The 18,412-nt window shown below is 42.0% G+C and overlaps 1 protein-coding gene across 1 annotated transcript in view; it reads right to left on the minus strand.

Moving 5' to 3' along the window:
• Window positions 1-16,709: 16,709 nt before the first annotated feature.
• LSM4 (LSM4 homolog, U6 small nuclear RNA and mRNA degradation associated) overlaps window positions 16,710-18,412 on the minus strand; it is a 38,052-nt gene continuing 36,349 nt past the window's right edge. The window contains exon 5 of the mRNA XM_083179242.1: window positions 16,710-18,017. Within this exon, the coding sequence (XP_083035368.1) occupies window positions 17,926-18,017 (92 nt within the window). The 3' untranslated portion in view covers window positions 16,710-17,925. The remainder of the gene's footprint in view (window positions 18,018-18,412) is intronic.

Below are 18,412 nucleotides of genomic sequence, written 5' to 3' on the forward strand. Positions count from 1 at the left end.
GACACTCCTGGAGTAAAAAGAGTTATTCTTTTAATAAAAAAATGGCAGCACCCCTGGATTGATACAGCAGACTTAGGAGCACCCCATAAATTATACAGCACACTTGGCTTTTTTTTTTTTTCATTTAATTAAAAAATGCAGCCCCCCTCTGCAGGTTTCCCCCTCACACCCCTCAGCAGACAGCACGGACACATCCGTGCTGTCTGAAATCTCCAGCCTGTTTGAAAATGGCGGCGACCGCCAGGAACTATGTGGTACTCACAGGTAAGTATGTTTTAGGTAGCACTTACAAATGGACTTCCTTTTCTTCCACAAATGGACTTCCTTTTCTTCCGCAGGTAGGTATCTTTCTTTTTACAGGTGACTCAATAGACTTAACAATGTATAACACACACAGGAATAATGTACAACTGAACAAGGAAAGGTTCCTTTTTATTAAACTGGAACGCTTCAGTTCTCTGCTCAAATAAAATTAAGATTAATAGCATATGCAATCAACAATAAATGGATATAATCATGCAAAACACTTTAGCATAACAATTTTTAGTATTTTCACAGTTTAACAATATTACAACGTATTAGTGTACAATAACTAAATGACCTCTCTAAAGGTAACTTAATGCATTAAGTTTTAATTCTTATGCTGCAGCATATAACCCCCTAAAGCAATTGCTTTACTTCTATCCCTATAGGTTACGCGCTAGCTAAGTCCAAGCAGCAGTCCATGTTACTCCTTACAGAAGAATTAAAGGTGAGTAAATATGAGAGGAGACTGAAATTGCTGAAGTGGTTCACTATACTCGGTACACAAGGATACAAATGCTGTCTTTTATGGGGTTCAGATGGCTGCGCAGTAAATAGCCGTCCCTGCTATTCTCTTTTTTAAAGTAGCTCCTATCACTAATATCCACCACTGGGACTAATTTTATGCAACACAGTTTCCAGAAGTAGTAATTAATGTCTCTCCTTTAGATTTACAATTTGTAATCCCTGGTGCAGTGGCATTACAGAAAGTCTTTATCAACTGTAGCACGTGGATACATTGTGTTACAGCAGGCTTTCTCCCTCGCTCTCCCTATCTGCCTAATGAGAGTCCAGCTGACAGACTGGAGATGCCTGGGGTTATGCAGAGCTGTTACTAAATAACGATGGGCAGGCTGTCTCACCCTTTAGCTGCTTTAGGGCGATGCTGCAGGGGTGTGTGACGTGCTATGAGTTTAGGAAGTGTCACTGGAGGCTGGATTAGGTATATGTTGAACCGCCTAGGGGCTGGCTTGAGGAGGCCTAGGACTGCCTTGTGGGTAGTTCAGCACTTACCACTCCCCTCGCTTTGCTTTTGCAGGTCCGGTCCGGGTCCGCCTCTAGCACCGCCTTGCGATGACGCCGCCACTCCGATGACGACGTGGCCCGCCTCCAGCAAGCTCTGCTCCGAGATGCACACTGCCAAGCGGCTGCCGGAATCCACAGCGTCTGATCCCCACCGAGTCCCCACAGATGAAGGGCACTAAGGGAATCACCGGAGGCCTTGTGGTAAGCATTCAACAGGTCCCAGCACCGCTCTCTGCTTCCTCTCCAGCTGCGTAGCTCTGCTTACTTTTACAGTCTCTGGGTAACTGCCACACGGCCGTTAACGGCTGACAGTTTTTCAACCCCCTCTTCCCCACGAGCAGTATAACTTTATTGGCATGTCAGGGTTAACATGCCTGTCAGTTAACCCTCACCTCCTGACCTCACACAGTAGTCCGGTGTACCAGCGTCAGCTTGGGGCTAATTCAGTTATGAAGACCTTGGCATACATGTATTCACTGCATAGAACATTAAATGTGCATTAATAATATATACACATATATACAGCATGGGGGTATGTTCACCCCTTCCGTGGTGACTACCACAACTATATATCCCCAGGTCTCGCAAGAATCCGACGCGGGATGATGACATTTTAGCCTCGATTTGGACTCGGAAAGATGGCGGTAACCAGCGAACTCCTCAGATCCAGCCTCGGATCAGGTAAGTTCGGGGGGGGTTCGGATCTCTAGGATCCGAACCCACTCATCTCTACAAAAGATACAAATGGACACATTTATTTATTACGTTTCTTATATAGCGCACACATATTCTGCAGCGCTTTACAGAGAATATTTGAACATTTACATCAGTCCCTACCCCAGTGGAGTTTACAATCTATATTCCCTACCACATGAGCACGCACACACAGACATTCTAGGGTTAATTTTGTTGGGAGACAATTAGCCTACCAGTATATTTTTGGATTGTGGGAGGAAACCGGAGTACCCGGAGGAAACCCATGAAGTACGGGGAGAATATACAAACTCCACACAGTTATGGCCATGGTGGGAATCAAACCCATGAACTCAGCGCTGTGAGGCAGAAATGCTAACCATTACACCATCCATACTGCCAAAAAAATAAACCTGTGTCTACCTTTTTTGAGTCAACCATTTTCCTATGGACCTCTGACCCTGTAGACATTTTCCAGGTTGACCTTTTGATCCTGTCAACTTGTTGACTGCCTACCTAAACCCTGTAGCTCTGTTATATCACACCCTAGACACAGAGCCAAATACTTTACGTGTAAGCACAATTATGTCACATGATTGGAGACAGCAACATTTTATTATTTTAGCCTTCGTAGGTGCAGGATAGAGCCAAGAGTACTTAAATGCAACAGGAGCAATTATTCCCAGATCTAGCGAATGCTGAACAATCTACATTGTATTTGTGCAGTTCCCAGCATACTCTACACCAGGCATGTCCAAACTGTGGCCCTCCAGCTGTTGTGAAACTACACATCCCATCATGCTTTGCCATAGTTTAGCATTCCCTAAGAGCAAAACTGGAGGGCCAGCTGGAGGGCCATAATGTGGACATGCCTGCTGTACATGGTATAGATTTATTCTGCAGTCACTATTTTGCAAAGTTTGTAACTACTGTAATCTACACAAGCATTTCTTAACCTACACAACAAAACATATAAACTTCATCATAAAAATGGCACTAAAAGAGTTAATAAAAAAGTTTTGCGTGCCAAGTTTCACACCTATTTTGACAAATTTCCTTGGCAACCAAAGAGTTAAAAAAAATGAAAACCAATTGTGGTTATGGAATTCGGTATTTGGAATCACTAAAAGTGCAAGTGCTGGTTAAGCGTATTAATTGCTATAATAAATCTATGTAAGCATCTAAGCATTTACTTTTCCAACATGCAGTTCAGTCAAATGCACATGAGCAATTTGGACTGACTTCAAGAGAGAACAAACTTTTCTGAGAACAATTAAAAACTTGCACAGGAAAATACATTTTCTGTTTTATATTTTTAGCTTGTAAACGTAGACAAGAAATGTGTCTCCAGGCACTTATGATGGTATATAGAGGTTTAATGTGTAAATATTCATTTCTTCTTCCATCTCAAGAGTGCACAGAAGTTCTGAGTCATTGTGGTAAGGAGGTAACTGAAAATAAGTGGGGGCCTGGCATAATGGCCTGTGTGTTTTCAAACTGTAAACACATCCTGGAGTAAATAGACAGTGCTATATCTCCCAAAATACAGCCGCACACTTATTTTTTTTACTAGGAGGTAATGAAGGGAAAGTTCTATCTTCAAAGCAGAAGACAAGGATTGGAAATAGTGAAGGGAGGATTTGCTGGCGGAAAGGGATGTTCTACTTTTGGCAAAGCCAAGGAAAAATTAGAAATGCCAAGTTGCAGTAAGGGAAAGTGTCATCACCTCATCAATGAGTTTCAATGAACTGAACTTAACAACTACATATATGCAGGTACTGTAAAGGTCTTCACCAAATAAAAGCAAGTACCATTATTGTTATCAATAAAGTTTATTAAAGTTTTAGTTCATAAACCACAGAGGGGAATGGGTAAAGAAAGGAAAAAAAAGGAGTGAATCAAAGACTATGCAGTCAGTAGGTTAACAGTGTCTAGGTCGACAGTCACAAGGTCGACCATTATTAGCCAACAGGCAAAAGGTCGACACATGAAAAAGATGGTATGGTAAAAAGGTCAACATAAAAAAAAGGTTGACATGAGTTTTTCAGGATTTTTTAAAATTTTTTATAAAACTTGTTCACACTTTGCTATCCCAGTGGGCACAGAGAGAGAATCTAATCATGCATCAACACACTGTGCCCAAAGCATTAATGTCAACATTTGTTGACATAACAAACAAAAAATGTGACAAACTCACGTCGCCCTTTTTCCATGGTTACCTTTTGCCTGTGTCGACCTTTGGCCATGTGGACCTTCTGCCTGTTGACCAATAGTGGTCAACCTTTTGATTGTTGACCTAGACACTGTCGATCTACTGACCGCATACAGTCTTTGATTCTCTCCCTTTTTCTCCTTTCCAAGTCACAACAACTTTTCTTACTGTTATGGCCATGGTCTACTTGTGAAAATGGTCTGACAGTTTTGAACCCTTCGCATATACCTACAGTATGCAAATTCCATAAAGTGTGGCCGGTGCCGCGATCATTCGCACTCGAGAATAAACCACGGCTAATAGGATTGAGCCCATAGGATGGTCATCACACCAAAAACAAGACTAGGGCCCTTATTCTAGTTGACTCGGATGGATGCGTATTTTGGAAGGCCACCGAGTGTTCTTAGCCCCGCCTACCGTACGGATCACTAACACTGTCCGAATGCGGTAAGATGCCGAGCGAACGGACCACGAGTGGAGGTTTCATGTGAACAACTCCCCCATCTGTGGGAACCTCCCCCATCCTCCGATTGGTCGCCAACCATCGAATGATGGACCGAGCAGTCAGACAGCTCCGAGTGCTCCAGACCACTCAGACATTTCTCCGTGCGAAAGCAGGGATATGGGCGGGCAGCTGCAATCCGGCTATGTCAGCTGTCCGCCCCCAACAAGTGCGTCACGGCCGGAATACCATACGTACGCCCAGCGTTTTCATGGGAACTCCCATGAAACGCGAGGCGTATGCATATGGTAATGAGCCCAAACAGCCCTTCACTCCCCTCTCCACCCCCTGCTCGGATTGTTCCGGTCGATAGTTTTCTGTACGGAATTCACGCCGTATTCGGACGTCCACATATTCAGGCGTTCGCACATATGCAGAAATGCCTCTGCACATGCACAAACACAATACATCGGCCGTCCGACCGAACACGCAGCCATCCGACTCAATCAGAATAAGGGCCTATGTGTGAATTACCATTTTGACAGTATCCTTTTTAGCTTAATAGTCCACGAGTTCAATTTGCCATTGCTATCACGATCTCTGTTCTGGTGCTGGAAGCACTGATGTTGGACCAGCTGTACTTAAATGTTACTACCCTGGATCACTTGTCCAATACTACCTGCTCCCTATCCCCACCTATTCCCATAAAGGGTTTTGGTTCCTACACATACTTCACAAACCAGTAACAAACCTTTTGCCCATAAATCATCCTTGCATGTCCTCTTCCTGGCTATGCGTCTGCTTATATTTCTTAGCTAGATCTTTACCCAGACCTGATATTATGGTCGATAAGGATGACAGTCAAAATGTCGACACAAACAAAAGGCCAATATGCTACACATGAAAATGTTGACATTCATTTTTTGGGATTTAAAAAATAATAATTTTGGGACTTTTTCATACTTTACTCTCCACGTGACTGGAAAATAGATACTGGTGTATTTAAAGGGGTGCCAAAATGGAGTCACTTTGTCAAGCTGCAACCAAGAAAAGGGGGTGTCAACCCCTATAGGAAACAACAGCAAAAAGAATGGGAATGTGGTTGTGCTAAATATTTAAATAATAAACTTTATATGGTATAATGAAGTGTGCATTTATTAATACATATAATAAAACTAAATTTCATAAAAAAGGTGTTTTGGCTACCATTACAGATAAAATTTGAGCTCAAAAGGTTGAGCCTGGAATATTTAAAAAAAAAGAGATGGGCAAGCTGCATCCAGGGTAATATATTGAAAAAAATGTTAATAAAAATAAAACATTCTTATATCAACTTAATTTGGTGCAATATCCCTTCCTTTTGGGCCCAAAGGTACTGATCCTGTATAGCTTGTGGTTCCATCCTCTTATGTGCTTCCTCCAATTATTGTATTGGGGTGGCGTACCTCCCACGGCAGGCTTGCTTTACGGGGTGGCATACCTCCACATGATGTTTGCAAATGCCTTGGTGAGTCCAGGATACTTTTGGGAGTGTAGGTTTTGTAGGGGTTTGTTGGCACTCCAAAGGGTGTAAGAATATAGTACTGGATTGCAGCAAGGGTTTGTAGAGCCTGTGGCCGATACGTTTCAGGCAGCAGCTTTTTCAAGACTTTTTCATACTTTACTCTCCACGTGGACTCTTATTGACCGCAGCATGGGGAGTACAGCGCGCCACACAAATTTGGAATTAGACAAGTCGACTCTATAAAACATGAAAAACTCACGTCGACCTTTTGCCCATCAACCTTGCACATGTCGACCACATTGTGTGGACTTATTGACCTAGACACTGTTGACCCTTTATACCAATAGCCCAGACCTTGGTCCAGTGCAATCTCTACTATCTTCTCATTCCACCCTCCTTGTACTTCCAGTACCTACAACCTTATCCACATATCTATGAAGCTTTTACCTCCCCTGTGCACTTTGCAGGGATGCAAGATTGCTACAATCAGATCTTGCATTTCATACGGTTTTCTTTTTAATGTCAAAATAGGTGTGAAAATTGACAAACATTTTTATTCAGCATAATGACTTGTAGTATAAGGTAATGTTTACCTTATATAGGATTTTAAAAAATGTTTAAAAATGTATTCTACAAATGTGAGCGACGCTGACATTTTTAGTGGATATTTTGCACATTTATCACAGATGTTGGCACTCAAAGGGTTAAACCCCCTTGGCACAACCGAGGCATGGGTCTTGGGGATGATTTGGTGTTGCAATGGCATAGAAAAACTAGGCACCACAATGCACCTCCCTCGCAGCCTAATAATCACAGATATTTGTATGCTGCCCTATGGGGCTGCTAGCAACAGTCCTCATGGCTGGAGGTACCATGTGTAGCAAATTGCCAAACTTATGCTGCAAGACAATTCACAGCTAATAGGACTGAGCATGTACACACTGTACAACACACCCATAAAAGGGACTGTAAAGAACCTGAAAAGGTGGCAGAGTAGGCCTCATACTTTCTCTGTGCTTCAACCTCAGAGACACACCCCACACTCAAACTTGGTCTTCATGTTTCCTGACCAAAGCATCCCTTAAATGTAGACTCTGCTTTACATTCACTGCATCAAAATTCATATGCAGCACACAGCAGCATCTAAATACTCTCAACTTGATTTCTCATTTTCACTGTAATATTCTGTCTGTTATCTCAGGTTTATATGCCTTTGTCTGCAATTTTAAATGCACTTCAGTCTCAGATTGTGCAAATACAGCCAGGACATATAATATCTATCATTTCAAACTTCAGCACACGCAGGCTTGCCATCTGCAAAAATGTTCCAATGCTGGGGAACCACCCTCTCCTACACTCTGCAATAAATTCCAAGTGCATTCACTTCAAGATCCCAGGTCAACAATTTTGCAGTAATCTCATCCTCCCACCCTACAAACTGCCCACTGAACTAAATCTTTGCTTCCTCTCCAACATGCAATGCCCATCTCTGGTTTACCTGTGTCCATTGGCACATTCAATTTTAAACGTGCTCATTTTACCAATCCTACAGAAACCATTGCTCAGCCTAGACTTTTTCAACTGTCACTCTTACTATCCTTGGCTACAAAAGATCTAGTGACGGTTATCTCTACCTTCTGCAACTGGGCTCCTGCCCCAACATTACACAGACTACATTTTCAAAAAGACCCGGCCTTCTTCAACGGCACAGGTGCCCAGTCCGATAGCACAGTTTTCACAATACCCACACAGCTGGCACGCTAAGGCCTTTAACAGCTTCAAGAAGAGACTGCACATAGGTGTGCCGGATGACTCACAGACATTCAGGATTCCAACAGTTGTTTCGCAGACATTCGGAATCCCGACTAACACAGGCTATTTTCCCTCGTGGGGGTCCACATCCCCCACAGAGGGAATGTAGAATAGATGGCTTGAATGCACTCACCCCTCCTGACAGTCTTTTCTCCGACATTGGAATCCCAACTGTCGGAATCCCGACTCTTGGAAAGTTATACCATACCCACACACAGGAGATTACAAGTCAGTAACCTTCTGTGTACAGTCTCTTCTTGAACATATTGTAAGTATGTATTATGTACGTTCCTTTATCTGGTAAACCATTTTAGTACCTATATTATATAATACAACTAGCCATTATGTATTGAATACAAAATAAAAAAAAATGACTGTTTATTATGGATATATTCTGTTGCTGTAACATATCTCCTACTGTGGCCCTCCAGCTATTGTGAAACTACACATCCCAGAATGCCTTGCCATAGTTTTAGCATTCCTTAATAACAAAACTGTAGCAAGGCATGATGGGACTTGTTGTTTCACAACAGCTGGAGGGCCATAGTTTGGACATGCCGGTCCTACAATAAACAGGGATCCAGATGAAAGATTGACAGTCATTAGGTCAACATGTTTGTTTGAAAAGTCAACATGACATTGATCGACACATTTCTGGGATTTATTTTTCCACTTTTTCATACTTTCATATCTTCCACATGAGAATGATTGGGAACGATGATTGAGCACACTAGGCATCTTGCTAGAAGCATGGCAAGCAAATTTATCATTTGAAACCCAGAAAACATCCACTGCTCAAAAAATAAATAAAGGGAACACTAACATAACACATCCTAGTGATGTGAATGAAATATTTGTATTAAATACTTTGTTCTTTACATAGTTGAATGTGCTGACACCAAAATCACACAAAAATGATCAATGGAAATCAAATTTATTAACCCATTGAGGTCTGGATTTGGAGCCCTGTCAAAATTAAAGTAGAAAACACACTACAGGCTGATCCACCTTTGATGTAATGTCCTTAAAACAAAATGAGACTCAGTAGTGTGTGTGGCCTCCAAGTGCCTGTATGACCTCACTACAACGTCTGGGCATGCTTCTGATGAGATGGCGGATGATCTCCTGAGGGATCTCCTCCCAGACCTGGACTAAAGCATCCGCCAACTCCTGGACAGTCTGTGGTGCAACATGGTGTTGGTGGATGGAGCAAGACATGATGTCCCAGATGTGCTCAATTGGATTCAGGTCTGGGGAACAGTTCTAGCATTGTCTTGCATTAGGAGTAACCCAGGGCCAACCGCACCAGTATATGCTCACACAAGGGGTCTGAGGATCTCATCTCGGTACCTAAAGGCAGTCAGGCTACCTCTGGCAAGCATATGGAGGGCTGTGCGGCCCCCCAAAGAAATGCCACCCCACACCATTGCTGACCCACTGCCAAACCGGTCATGCTGGAGGATGTTGCAGGCAGCAGAACGTTCGCCTTGGCATCTCCAGACTCTGTCACCTGCTCGGTGTGAACCTGCTTTCATCTGTGAAGAGCACAGGGTGCCAGTGAGGAATTTGCCAATCTTGGTGTTCTCTGGCAAATGCCAAATGTCCTGCACGGTGTTGGGCTGTAAGCACAACCCCCACCTGTGGACGTCGGGCCTTCATACCACTCTCATGTAGTCTGTTTCTGACAGTTTGAGTAGACACATACACATTTGTAGCCTGCTGGAGGTCATTTTGCAGGGCTCTGGCAGGGCCCCTACTGTTCCTCCTTGCACAAAGGCAAAGGTAGCGGTCCTGCTGCTGAGTTGTTGGCCTCCTCCATGTCTCCTGATGTACTGGCCTGTCTCCTGGTAGCACCTCTTTGCTTTTTGCCACAGCTTGCATTAATGTGCCATCCTGGATGAGCTGCATTACCTGAGCCACTTGTGTGGGTTCTAGACTCCGTCTCATGCTACCACTAGAGTGAAAGCACCACCAGCTTTCAAATGTAACCAACACATCAGCCAGAAAGCATAGGAGCTGGGAAGTGGTCTGTGGTCACCACCTGCAGAACAACTGCTTTATTGGAGGTGTCTTGCTAATTGCCTATAATTTCTACCTGTTGTCTATTCCATTTGCACAACAGCATGCAAAATTGATTGTCAATCAGTGTTGCTTCCTTAGTGGACAGTTTGATTTCACAGAAGTGTGATTGACTTGGAGTAATATTGTGTTGTTTAAGTGTTACTTTTTTTTTTTTTTGGAGCAGTGTACAAAACTTGTTTAAACCTTTTCAGGTGTCAACCTTGTGCATTTCAACAGTTCGGGGGACAACCTTTTGAACCAAACCCTTATGAATATGTTACAGCTAATTGGCATATTGTGAAATGGGCAACACTCCTGTATGTACTTTTTAATGGTTACAGTAGTAGTATAGTTTTGATCTGCAAACTGTAATTAGTCAGAAATACAACAGTATGTGAAATGCCTGATACATTGGCTTATATTTTGTATACTTGATGCAAAGAAGATTCACTTACATGTTTCAATGGTATATACTGTATACAGTATACGCACCTACAGTAGTCTGCCTGTTATATGCTATTCGTTTGTAAGATGAATCTGGTAGACCATAGATGCGGACTGTATACTTAACGCTTATATATTTCAGCCTATGTATATTGAAATTTGTATCACTGCCTTGAAAAAGATTCAGACAGAATTGAAACGTCAGCAGGATGGCATGATTACAGGATGATCAAAATAAAGATGTGAAGATTAAACAAGTCAAGTATCTGGAGAGTACCTACCTTCTGCCATGGTCTAGATCAGTGGTCAGGGAACTCGGTCCTCATTACCCCACGCAGTGCATGTTTTGCAGGTCTCCTCACAGAGGGCCTTATTTTGGTTCACTCTTTCTGACAAAATCCTTCTTAGATGGACAAAACCATGTGCACTGCAGGGGAGCATATGCAAAATGTGCAGAGAGAGTTAGATTTGGGTGGGGTTTTACTTCAAAGTGAGATCTATATTGAAGTGTAAAAATAAAGCAGCCAGTATTTTCCCTGCACAGAAACAAAATTACTCACCCAAATCTAATTCTCTCTGCACATGTTACATCTGCCCCCCATGCAGTGCACATGGTTTTGTCCATCTAAGTAGTATTTTGTCAGAAAGAGTGAACCAAAATAAGGCCCAGAATCACAAGTGAAATAAATAACTTAGCCTGCGGGCCTTATAAAATGTGTCTGAGTAATTAGTACACCTGTGCACCTGCTGGGTTACCAGCAAAACATGCTCTATGTGGGGTAATGAGTACCGAGTTCCCTGACCACTGGTCTAGATCAGTAGTTTTCAACCTTGGCCCTCAAGGACCACCAACAGTGCACATTTTCCAGGTCTCCACACAGAATCACAGGTGAAATAATTAGCTCCGCCTGTGGATCTTTTAAAATGTGTCAGTGAGTAATGAGTGCAGCTGTGCACCTGTCAGGTGACCTGGAAAACGTGCATGGTTGAGGGTCCTTGAGGACTGAGGTTGAGAACCACTGGTGTAGTTGCACGTGTGGTATCAGTCAGCGTAGAGAATCTCAGCAAGTTTCAGATGCCGAGCAGCACCCTCAGTATGTTTATTTACAGTTCTTATACAGCACAGCATATTCCATTGCACTTTACAGTGAGAATCAACAGTGTAAAGACAAACTGGGTAACTACAGAGGATGGAGGGCCTTGCTCGCAAGATAGTAGGTGCCAGCCTAGGTGCTGCTGGCAGGAAGCCCAAAATAAATCCCACAACAGGTGGCACTCTCTATTACCCCTTTCCCACTGCAGCTCTTCAACCATATATTTCCTTTTTTTTTTCAGTGCGAAAGGGACAAAAACGGTAACTAACCAGTAATATACTGTTTACTACATGCAGTGGAAAAGAAACATTTAAAAAACCGGGTCAAAGCAGGTTTGGCAGTGGAAAAGCAGCATAAAACAGATTTAGGCAGTCGCCTGAATAGGAGTTTGAGAGTGCCACCGGCTGTGGAAGATGCCTTTTAACTTTTTCCTACATGACCATCTCTACTGTGGTGGTGTTGCTTAAAGCAGTGCAGTAAAGTCTTGCAAGGTTGCAATTCTGACCTCCAAATACCTTCTTGTATTGAATGTCCAGATACAACAGAACTCCCATATTCACAAACAAAAAGATACACCCTCCTGGAGCACAGTACATGAGTTTCATCTATCCTGCAAAGCAGGACTATAACTTTTATTCACAACCTAACAAAGCCTATTCTCAAACCACCTCTCTCTGGGTGATCACAGTGGTGTACTGCTCAACTTTATAAAAATTACCGGCTCTTGTGTAGTTTCATGGCGCCGTGCTACTTCCGGGTTGGGTACGCTCGCCAAACTATCTAAAATAAAGTAACTTAAACTCCATGCCAACGTGGATCATTCATGCCCCCACTATCCACGTTGGCATGGAGTTGATTTTAGATAGCGTGGCGAGCCACCGAGCCCGCAGCGTGGGCGAGCGAAGCGAGCCCCGCAAGAGGACTCAGACGCACGGCGCCATGAAACTACACAAGTACCAAAATTACCTAATTATTATTATTAGTCCAAACTGACTTAAGTGCACATTGTATAGAAGATGATTCAGCGCTAACAGCACAAAAAGAAACTTGCTAAATAGTTATTTGATATTAATGGGGTTTTTACTATCCTGTATCCAAATATCAAAATATTCCAAAAACTGGTTTTTCAGAAAATGTCAGGGTATTTTTGTTTGTCCCCCCACCCCTTTTTTGATACTTACCACGTCCCCTGGTGGGCTACAGGATCCTCTTCAGCAGCATCGCCGGTCCCAGGGGTGCATTGCGCGCATGCATCGGTGACTTCACCAGTGCACCTGCAAACACACGCAATGCACCCCTGGGACCACTGAAGAGGATCCTGAAGGTTGGGGGAACATCGAAGCACCACCAGGGGACCAGGTAACTAGGTTACCCCCCCCCCAAAAAAAAAACACATTCCAAAAACCGGAAAAATCTCTTATCCAAAATGCTCATGGTCCCAAGCAATTTCACATAAGGGATACCCCATCTGTATTCACGAACAAGTTTACAATCATAATTTGTATGTGGTTTTACAGTATTTCATAGTGTTCTAACACACAAGAATTCTGAAGATTGAAAAACTGTAAGTAAAATAAATGCATCATAACCTGCATGTGTTGGAACCATAAAAGACAAATAAGGTCTATCTGGTAGTGAACATTGTGTTCCAAAGAGTGCTTATTTGCAATTTCATTGTTTGATTTGTGGGGGATGAAATTCCATATTTGAAGTTGTTTGTAGGAACACTACTACAGGGAGCTGAGGCATCTATTTTTCATAAAGGTCTTCTAAGGGTAAGGTTGCACAACCATTTCCAGAGCGCTCTCGGTTCACTTTGCAAACAGGAACTGAAATATTTACATTTGAGAGGAAAGAATACCATTCTGCTTTTCTCAGCATCAGGAGAGCCTCACAGAAGGCACACAGTAACACAAAACCAGATCTCTACATGGTAGATATGGCATATACAGTATACACACAAACATATTATTCACAGACCGATACAAAATGGTTAGGTCTAAATCCAAGTCGGCTAAAGGACCTGTCACATGACAGGGGACAAACTATAATGCATGGGTCCTCAAACTATTTTGCTCTGGGACACCATCAGACAATAAAAATGACAGGACCCCAGCAAGTTACTACAGAAGACCATCACATGTGTAGACGGGATGCAGTTATAATCCAGGCGGTCGGGATCCCGGCGTTCAGAATCCCGACCGGCGAAATGCCGACACTTTCTCCCTCCTGGGGTGTCCACGACACCCCTGGAGGGAGAATAAATTAGTGTGCCGAGCGTAGCGAGGCAGCGGGCCCGCTGCGTGGCGAGCGCAGCGAGCCCGCAAGGGGGGGCGATCCACGTCCCCCCCCTTGTCGGCATTTCGGCTGTCGGGATTCTGAACGCCGGGATCCCGACCGCCAGGATTCAATACTGAATCCGTGTAGACAGCACATGAATGGCAGCATTGTGGAGGCATAAAATTATATGAGTCTAAAATAACAGACAACTCAGATTTTTCAGACTCCTTGATTTTGACTGAGATTAGAAAAGTCATCAGCCTGATGGTCAACAAAGTCGCTACTCCATGCTGAGAAGGTCGGGACCCACAGTTTGAGAACCGCTGCTGTAATGTTTGTTTGCTCTGAATTACCTGGATATTTGCTATTTTGCTTGTAAAAGTTTTAGCATGACTCAAAGCTTAATTGTTTAAAAAAAAAATTGTTATATATAAAAAAAAAAAACATTCAATTGATTTAACAGCAATATTCAGAAAGTGTGTGAAGGTCAGTGATTATCACTAATTGCAGGATAAATAAGGACTTGGGGGCAGATACTATCCGCCCAAATGTATTAATATTGTGGCTAGTAAATTTTACCTGTGTGCAAAGCTGTGTGGTGTATGCTTTTGCATTTTTTCGGAGCAGCCACACAATAGCGCACGTGCAGGTCACGTGACAAGCTGGCTGTGGGTGATCGCAGATGGAGCATCAGCCCGATTCCCCCTTTGCTGCCTGGAATTCCTTAGTCTTCCTCCATTCATATTTTATTGCCACAGCACGGGAGACGTGAATTGCCCTACAAGGTTTAGGCCCCTGCAGAGGAAAACCCGAGGCACTGGTCTGTTTTAATAAATCTTTTGAGAGAAAAAAATAATAGCACATACAAACATACACAGGGGCCAATGAACTGAACAAATGAACAATTTGATCCGATGTGTGACTGACAGGGCTTAATACATGGGCAAACCCCAGGAATAGCAAGGCAGAAAATGACCACTAATACTAGATACTAGAAAATGCCTGATACTAGCAGAGCTGCATGAGACCTGGCTTTGCACTCAGCCTAGGAGTTTCACGGGGCACTGAAGCTAGATGTATGAACATACATCTGTATTCCCTTACAAACAAACAAACTAAAGCTTGCCGTACACTAGTGCAATCTTCACCCGATTCTGACGGATCAGGTCAAGAAATTGGGTGAGAAGTGTCCAAATCACGTGTTTGACATGCGACCCAATCCGCAGTCCCATGCGCATTGGATCGGAGTTGGAGATTGGACCTGCTGCAAAGGGCATCAAATGTGACTTTTGCCTGTGTATATATACTGGAACCTTTGCCACCTGAGACTGAAACACTTGAACTATTACTCAAACATATGTTGAATATGAGGCTTCAACATACTATACTTCCTTTCCTGATACCAGTGATGTAATTTATTTACAACTAGCCAAAATGAATACTCCGTTTTCGGTCACTACAGTAGGTTACTTATTTAAGTGTCGTTTGTTGATATTGTTTATATACCCTGTACTTAACCTATACAGTCTTTAACTGCAAGTCTGTTTCCCATTTTGCATATCTGTTTATGTACTCTGTAATTGGGTGCTGCAGATCCCTCGTGGCACCATACAAATTAAATATATATTAAAAATGTATGGACTTTTGTCCATAAGAGCACCATTTGTGGACAAACCCCAAATATTTACAGCAGGATGCCATGCTGTTAAAAACCATACAACAGTGCTGTTTTCCATGGTTTAGCCCAAGCCCCTTGTTTGCAGTAGTGAAAAATATTTACACTACAATATACTATGACAATTACAGAATTGTGGATTTCCAACTTTGTGGCAACAGTTTGGGTATACCCTTTCCTGTTGCAGCTCGATGATGCTGCACAAAGCAAGGTCTATTAAGTCTGATGTGGATTAATGTACATGGCCTGCAAAGAATTTTAACTTCTACCCCTTGGCACATCTATAGGAAGTTAACACTGGCTTGGAGGGATCAAGGTGGCTGACAGACAATGACTAGTCAGACAGTCAATAGGTCGAAACCAAAAAAGTTAGACATGCAATAGTTAGACAGTGACTAAAGTTAGACACTCAATTTCCTGACCAGTAGCTTTTTTTTTTTTTTTTTTTAAAACCTACTTGTTCATAGAGGGAGAATAGAATAGTGGGCAGAGTGCAGCGAGCCATGCAGTACACTTAAACGGTGTCCATGTACATATTGATTTTCCAAGCCGAAATTGAACTTGTGTCGTTAAGTTTGTCGCTGTCGGACCAATGCATGTCTAACTTCTGGTGTCAACCTATTGACTGCCTAGACATGGTCCGTGAGCTATACCAGACCCAGCTTGGAGCCTTGCCTTATCACTCATCATCAGTGCCCTACCTTATTAATGCAAATGTAGTGCAAAGGCTTCCCAGAAGAGTGGAGGCGTTCTAGAAGAGGGGACCAATTCAATGTTCATATCCATGAATTCAACAATCAAATTTGGGTGCAATGTTTGGGCGTTCACATATTTCCTGCCATGTACTGTTAGTAATATAAACATTTATCCCAAACTGACCAAAGCTAATATGTATTTGGCCACTAGATACATACAGAAAGTACATGCATAGTAAGTTTGTGTACACTTAGCAACACACATTAAAAAGCAGTGACCCTCTTTACTCACACTGCCCTTGTTAATACCCTCTCTCACTGTCTTACATAGCAGTGCATTCAGTGACTGAAAGACGAAGCACTCTGATCAGAATGCTGAATAATAATTTGGTACGGATATTCTTTCTTTAACATTAAAACCAAACACTAAAACACACCAAGAGGTCTAGATCTTCAATGAAATTTGTTTATTTTACACTTCAACAAAAAAAAAAGTGCCTAGAATGGATAAACATAAAATCAAGAAAAAATAAATCATATCCACTAAGAATTCTTTAACTGCCATGCACAATTCTGAACCCCTCTAGAAACAAAAACAAACAGCTTTCCAGCTGCATTCAATTCCAATAAGGACTTTATAGATTCTAAAAGAAAAGTGTGGATTTGGGCTTTTAACAATTTTAGAAGCTTTCAAAATGAAAACTAGCTGCACATAACAAACTTGTATCTGGCAACCAGGAACGTGCACCAGTTTAACACATGCTCTTCTAGTGGATAAAAAGTCATTTTCTTTACAAGAAAAAAAAAAAAAAAAAAGGATTCCAACAGTTACCATGACTACTTCAAAATATTTGCGTACATACCCAATGCAATTGAGAAAATTTAACCTCTATTTGTTTAGAACATTCCATAACCAGACAAGTGGAGAAAAGTGCTCTGCATGTTCTTGGTGGGGGCATCTAGTCCGTGAACTTAATCTATCTAGGGAGATAGATTTATAAGAGAGGAAACAGAAAACTGAAACTTTATTTTTGGTACAAAACCCTGGTACCAATCAGTGAAATCAGAGCACATTTTTGGAGAGGGTTTTGTAGAACACTGAGGTAATCTGGGAAAATTATTAGCCATTTATTTTAAGAGGTATCTGAAATGATAGGGCAACTTTAGGGTGACCTCTGGTTGGCTACCCTTGCTGTGTAATTTCAATTTACCCGCTAATAATTCTGTCCAATATAGCAGTAAGTCCTTAAATATATGAAGATCAGGTCTACACTTTGACCATTTTAGAACTTTCAGGTAATGGATTAAAAAACAAAATGCTGGCTTCTACAGTCTGCAACAGACAGGCAATTTGCAGTTAAAAGAAAATGGATAGCCACAAGGAGCTAAAAATAGTTGCATGGTTTAGAGGGTGACAAAAAAAAAAAAAAAAAAAAAAAAAAAAAAAAGGGAGGGATGCATTATTGACTTTCCATTATTAAAAAAGTAGGTTTCCTTTATAAATCAAAAAGGAGGCAGAAGACGAATGAGATGGGACCAGTAGATTCTTTTGAACACCTTTAGCTACTTTGTGATTTAACGCTTTAGTCGCTCGATGCACTTTAGGCTTGACAAAGATGTCGCCAGGAGTATGTTAACAAAAAACAAAAAACAGAAAAACCTAAGCATTCACAACTAAAATTGTTCATTGTTTCCCAGCCTGCCGTCCTGGCTTTTTATCTTGTTGTCCTCCTCGGCCAGCACCAGACATTCCTCTGCCTCTTCCTCCAAAAACACCTATGGTAGAAAGAATATTACATTTACATACTATACTTTTGAGATATGGACACATTAATATTGCAGGTACAATCAAGGAATATAAAAAGTTTGTTTCGGTTGCATCAAACACCAGTAGCCATACAAGTAACAGAAGACGAAAAGAAATAGAAAAGATATATAGTATAATCACACACACTAGGAAAAACATGTTTGCCTGCCTGGCAATTTTGCCATCTAGTGTCATTTTAAAGCATTACAACATTTTAACAGTAACTACATAAAAAAAAAAAAAGCAAACCATATTAAATTTTCTATTTGTGTTCCACAATAGAAAAAAAACACACTGAGAGGCTGTAACCTTTACTTAACACATTTTCAGTTATAGAAGTTTTTGACTTATTTTCTGAGCTATG

The sequence above is a fragment of the Crinia signifera genome, chromosome 1 (assembly GCF_055691185.1).
Source record: "Crinia signifera chromosome 1, ASM5569118v1, whole genome shotgun sequence".
Lineage (NCBI taxonomy): Eukaryota > Metazoa > Chordata > Amphibia > Anura > Myobatrachidae > Crinia > Crinia signifera.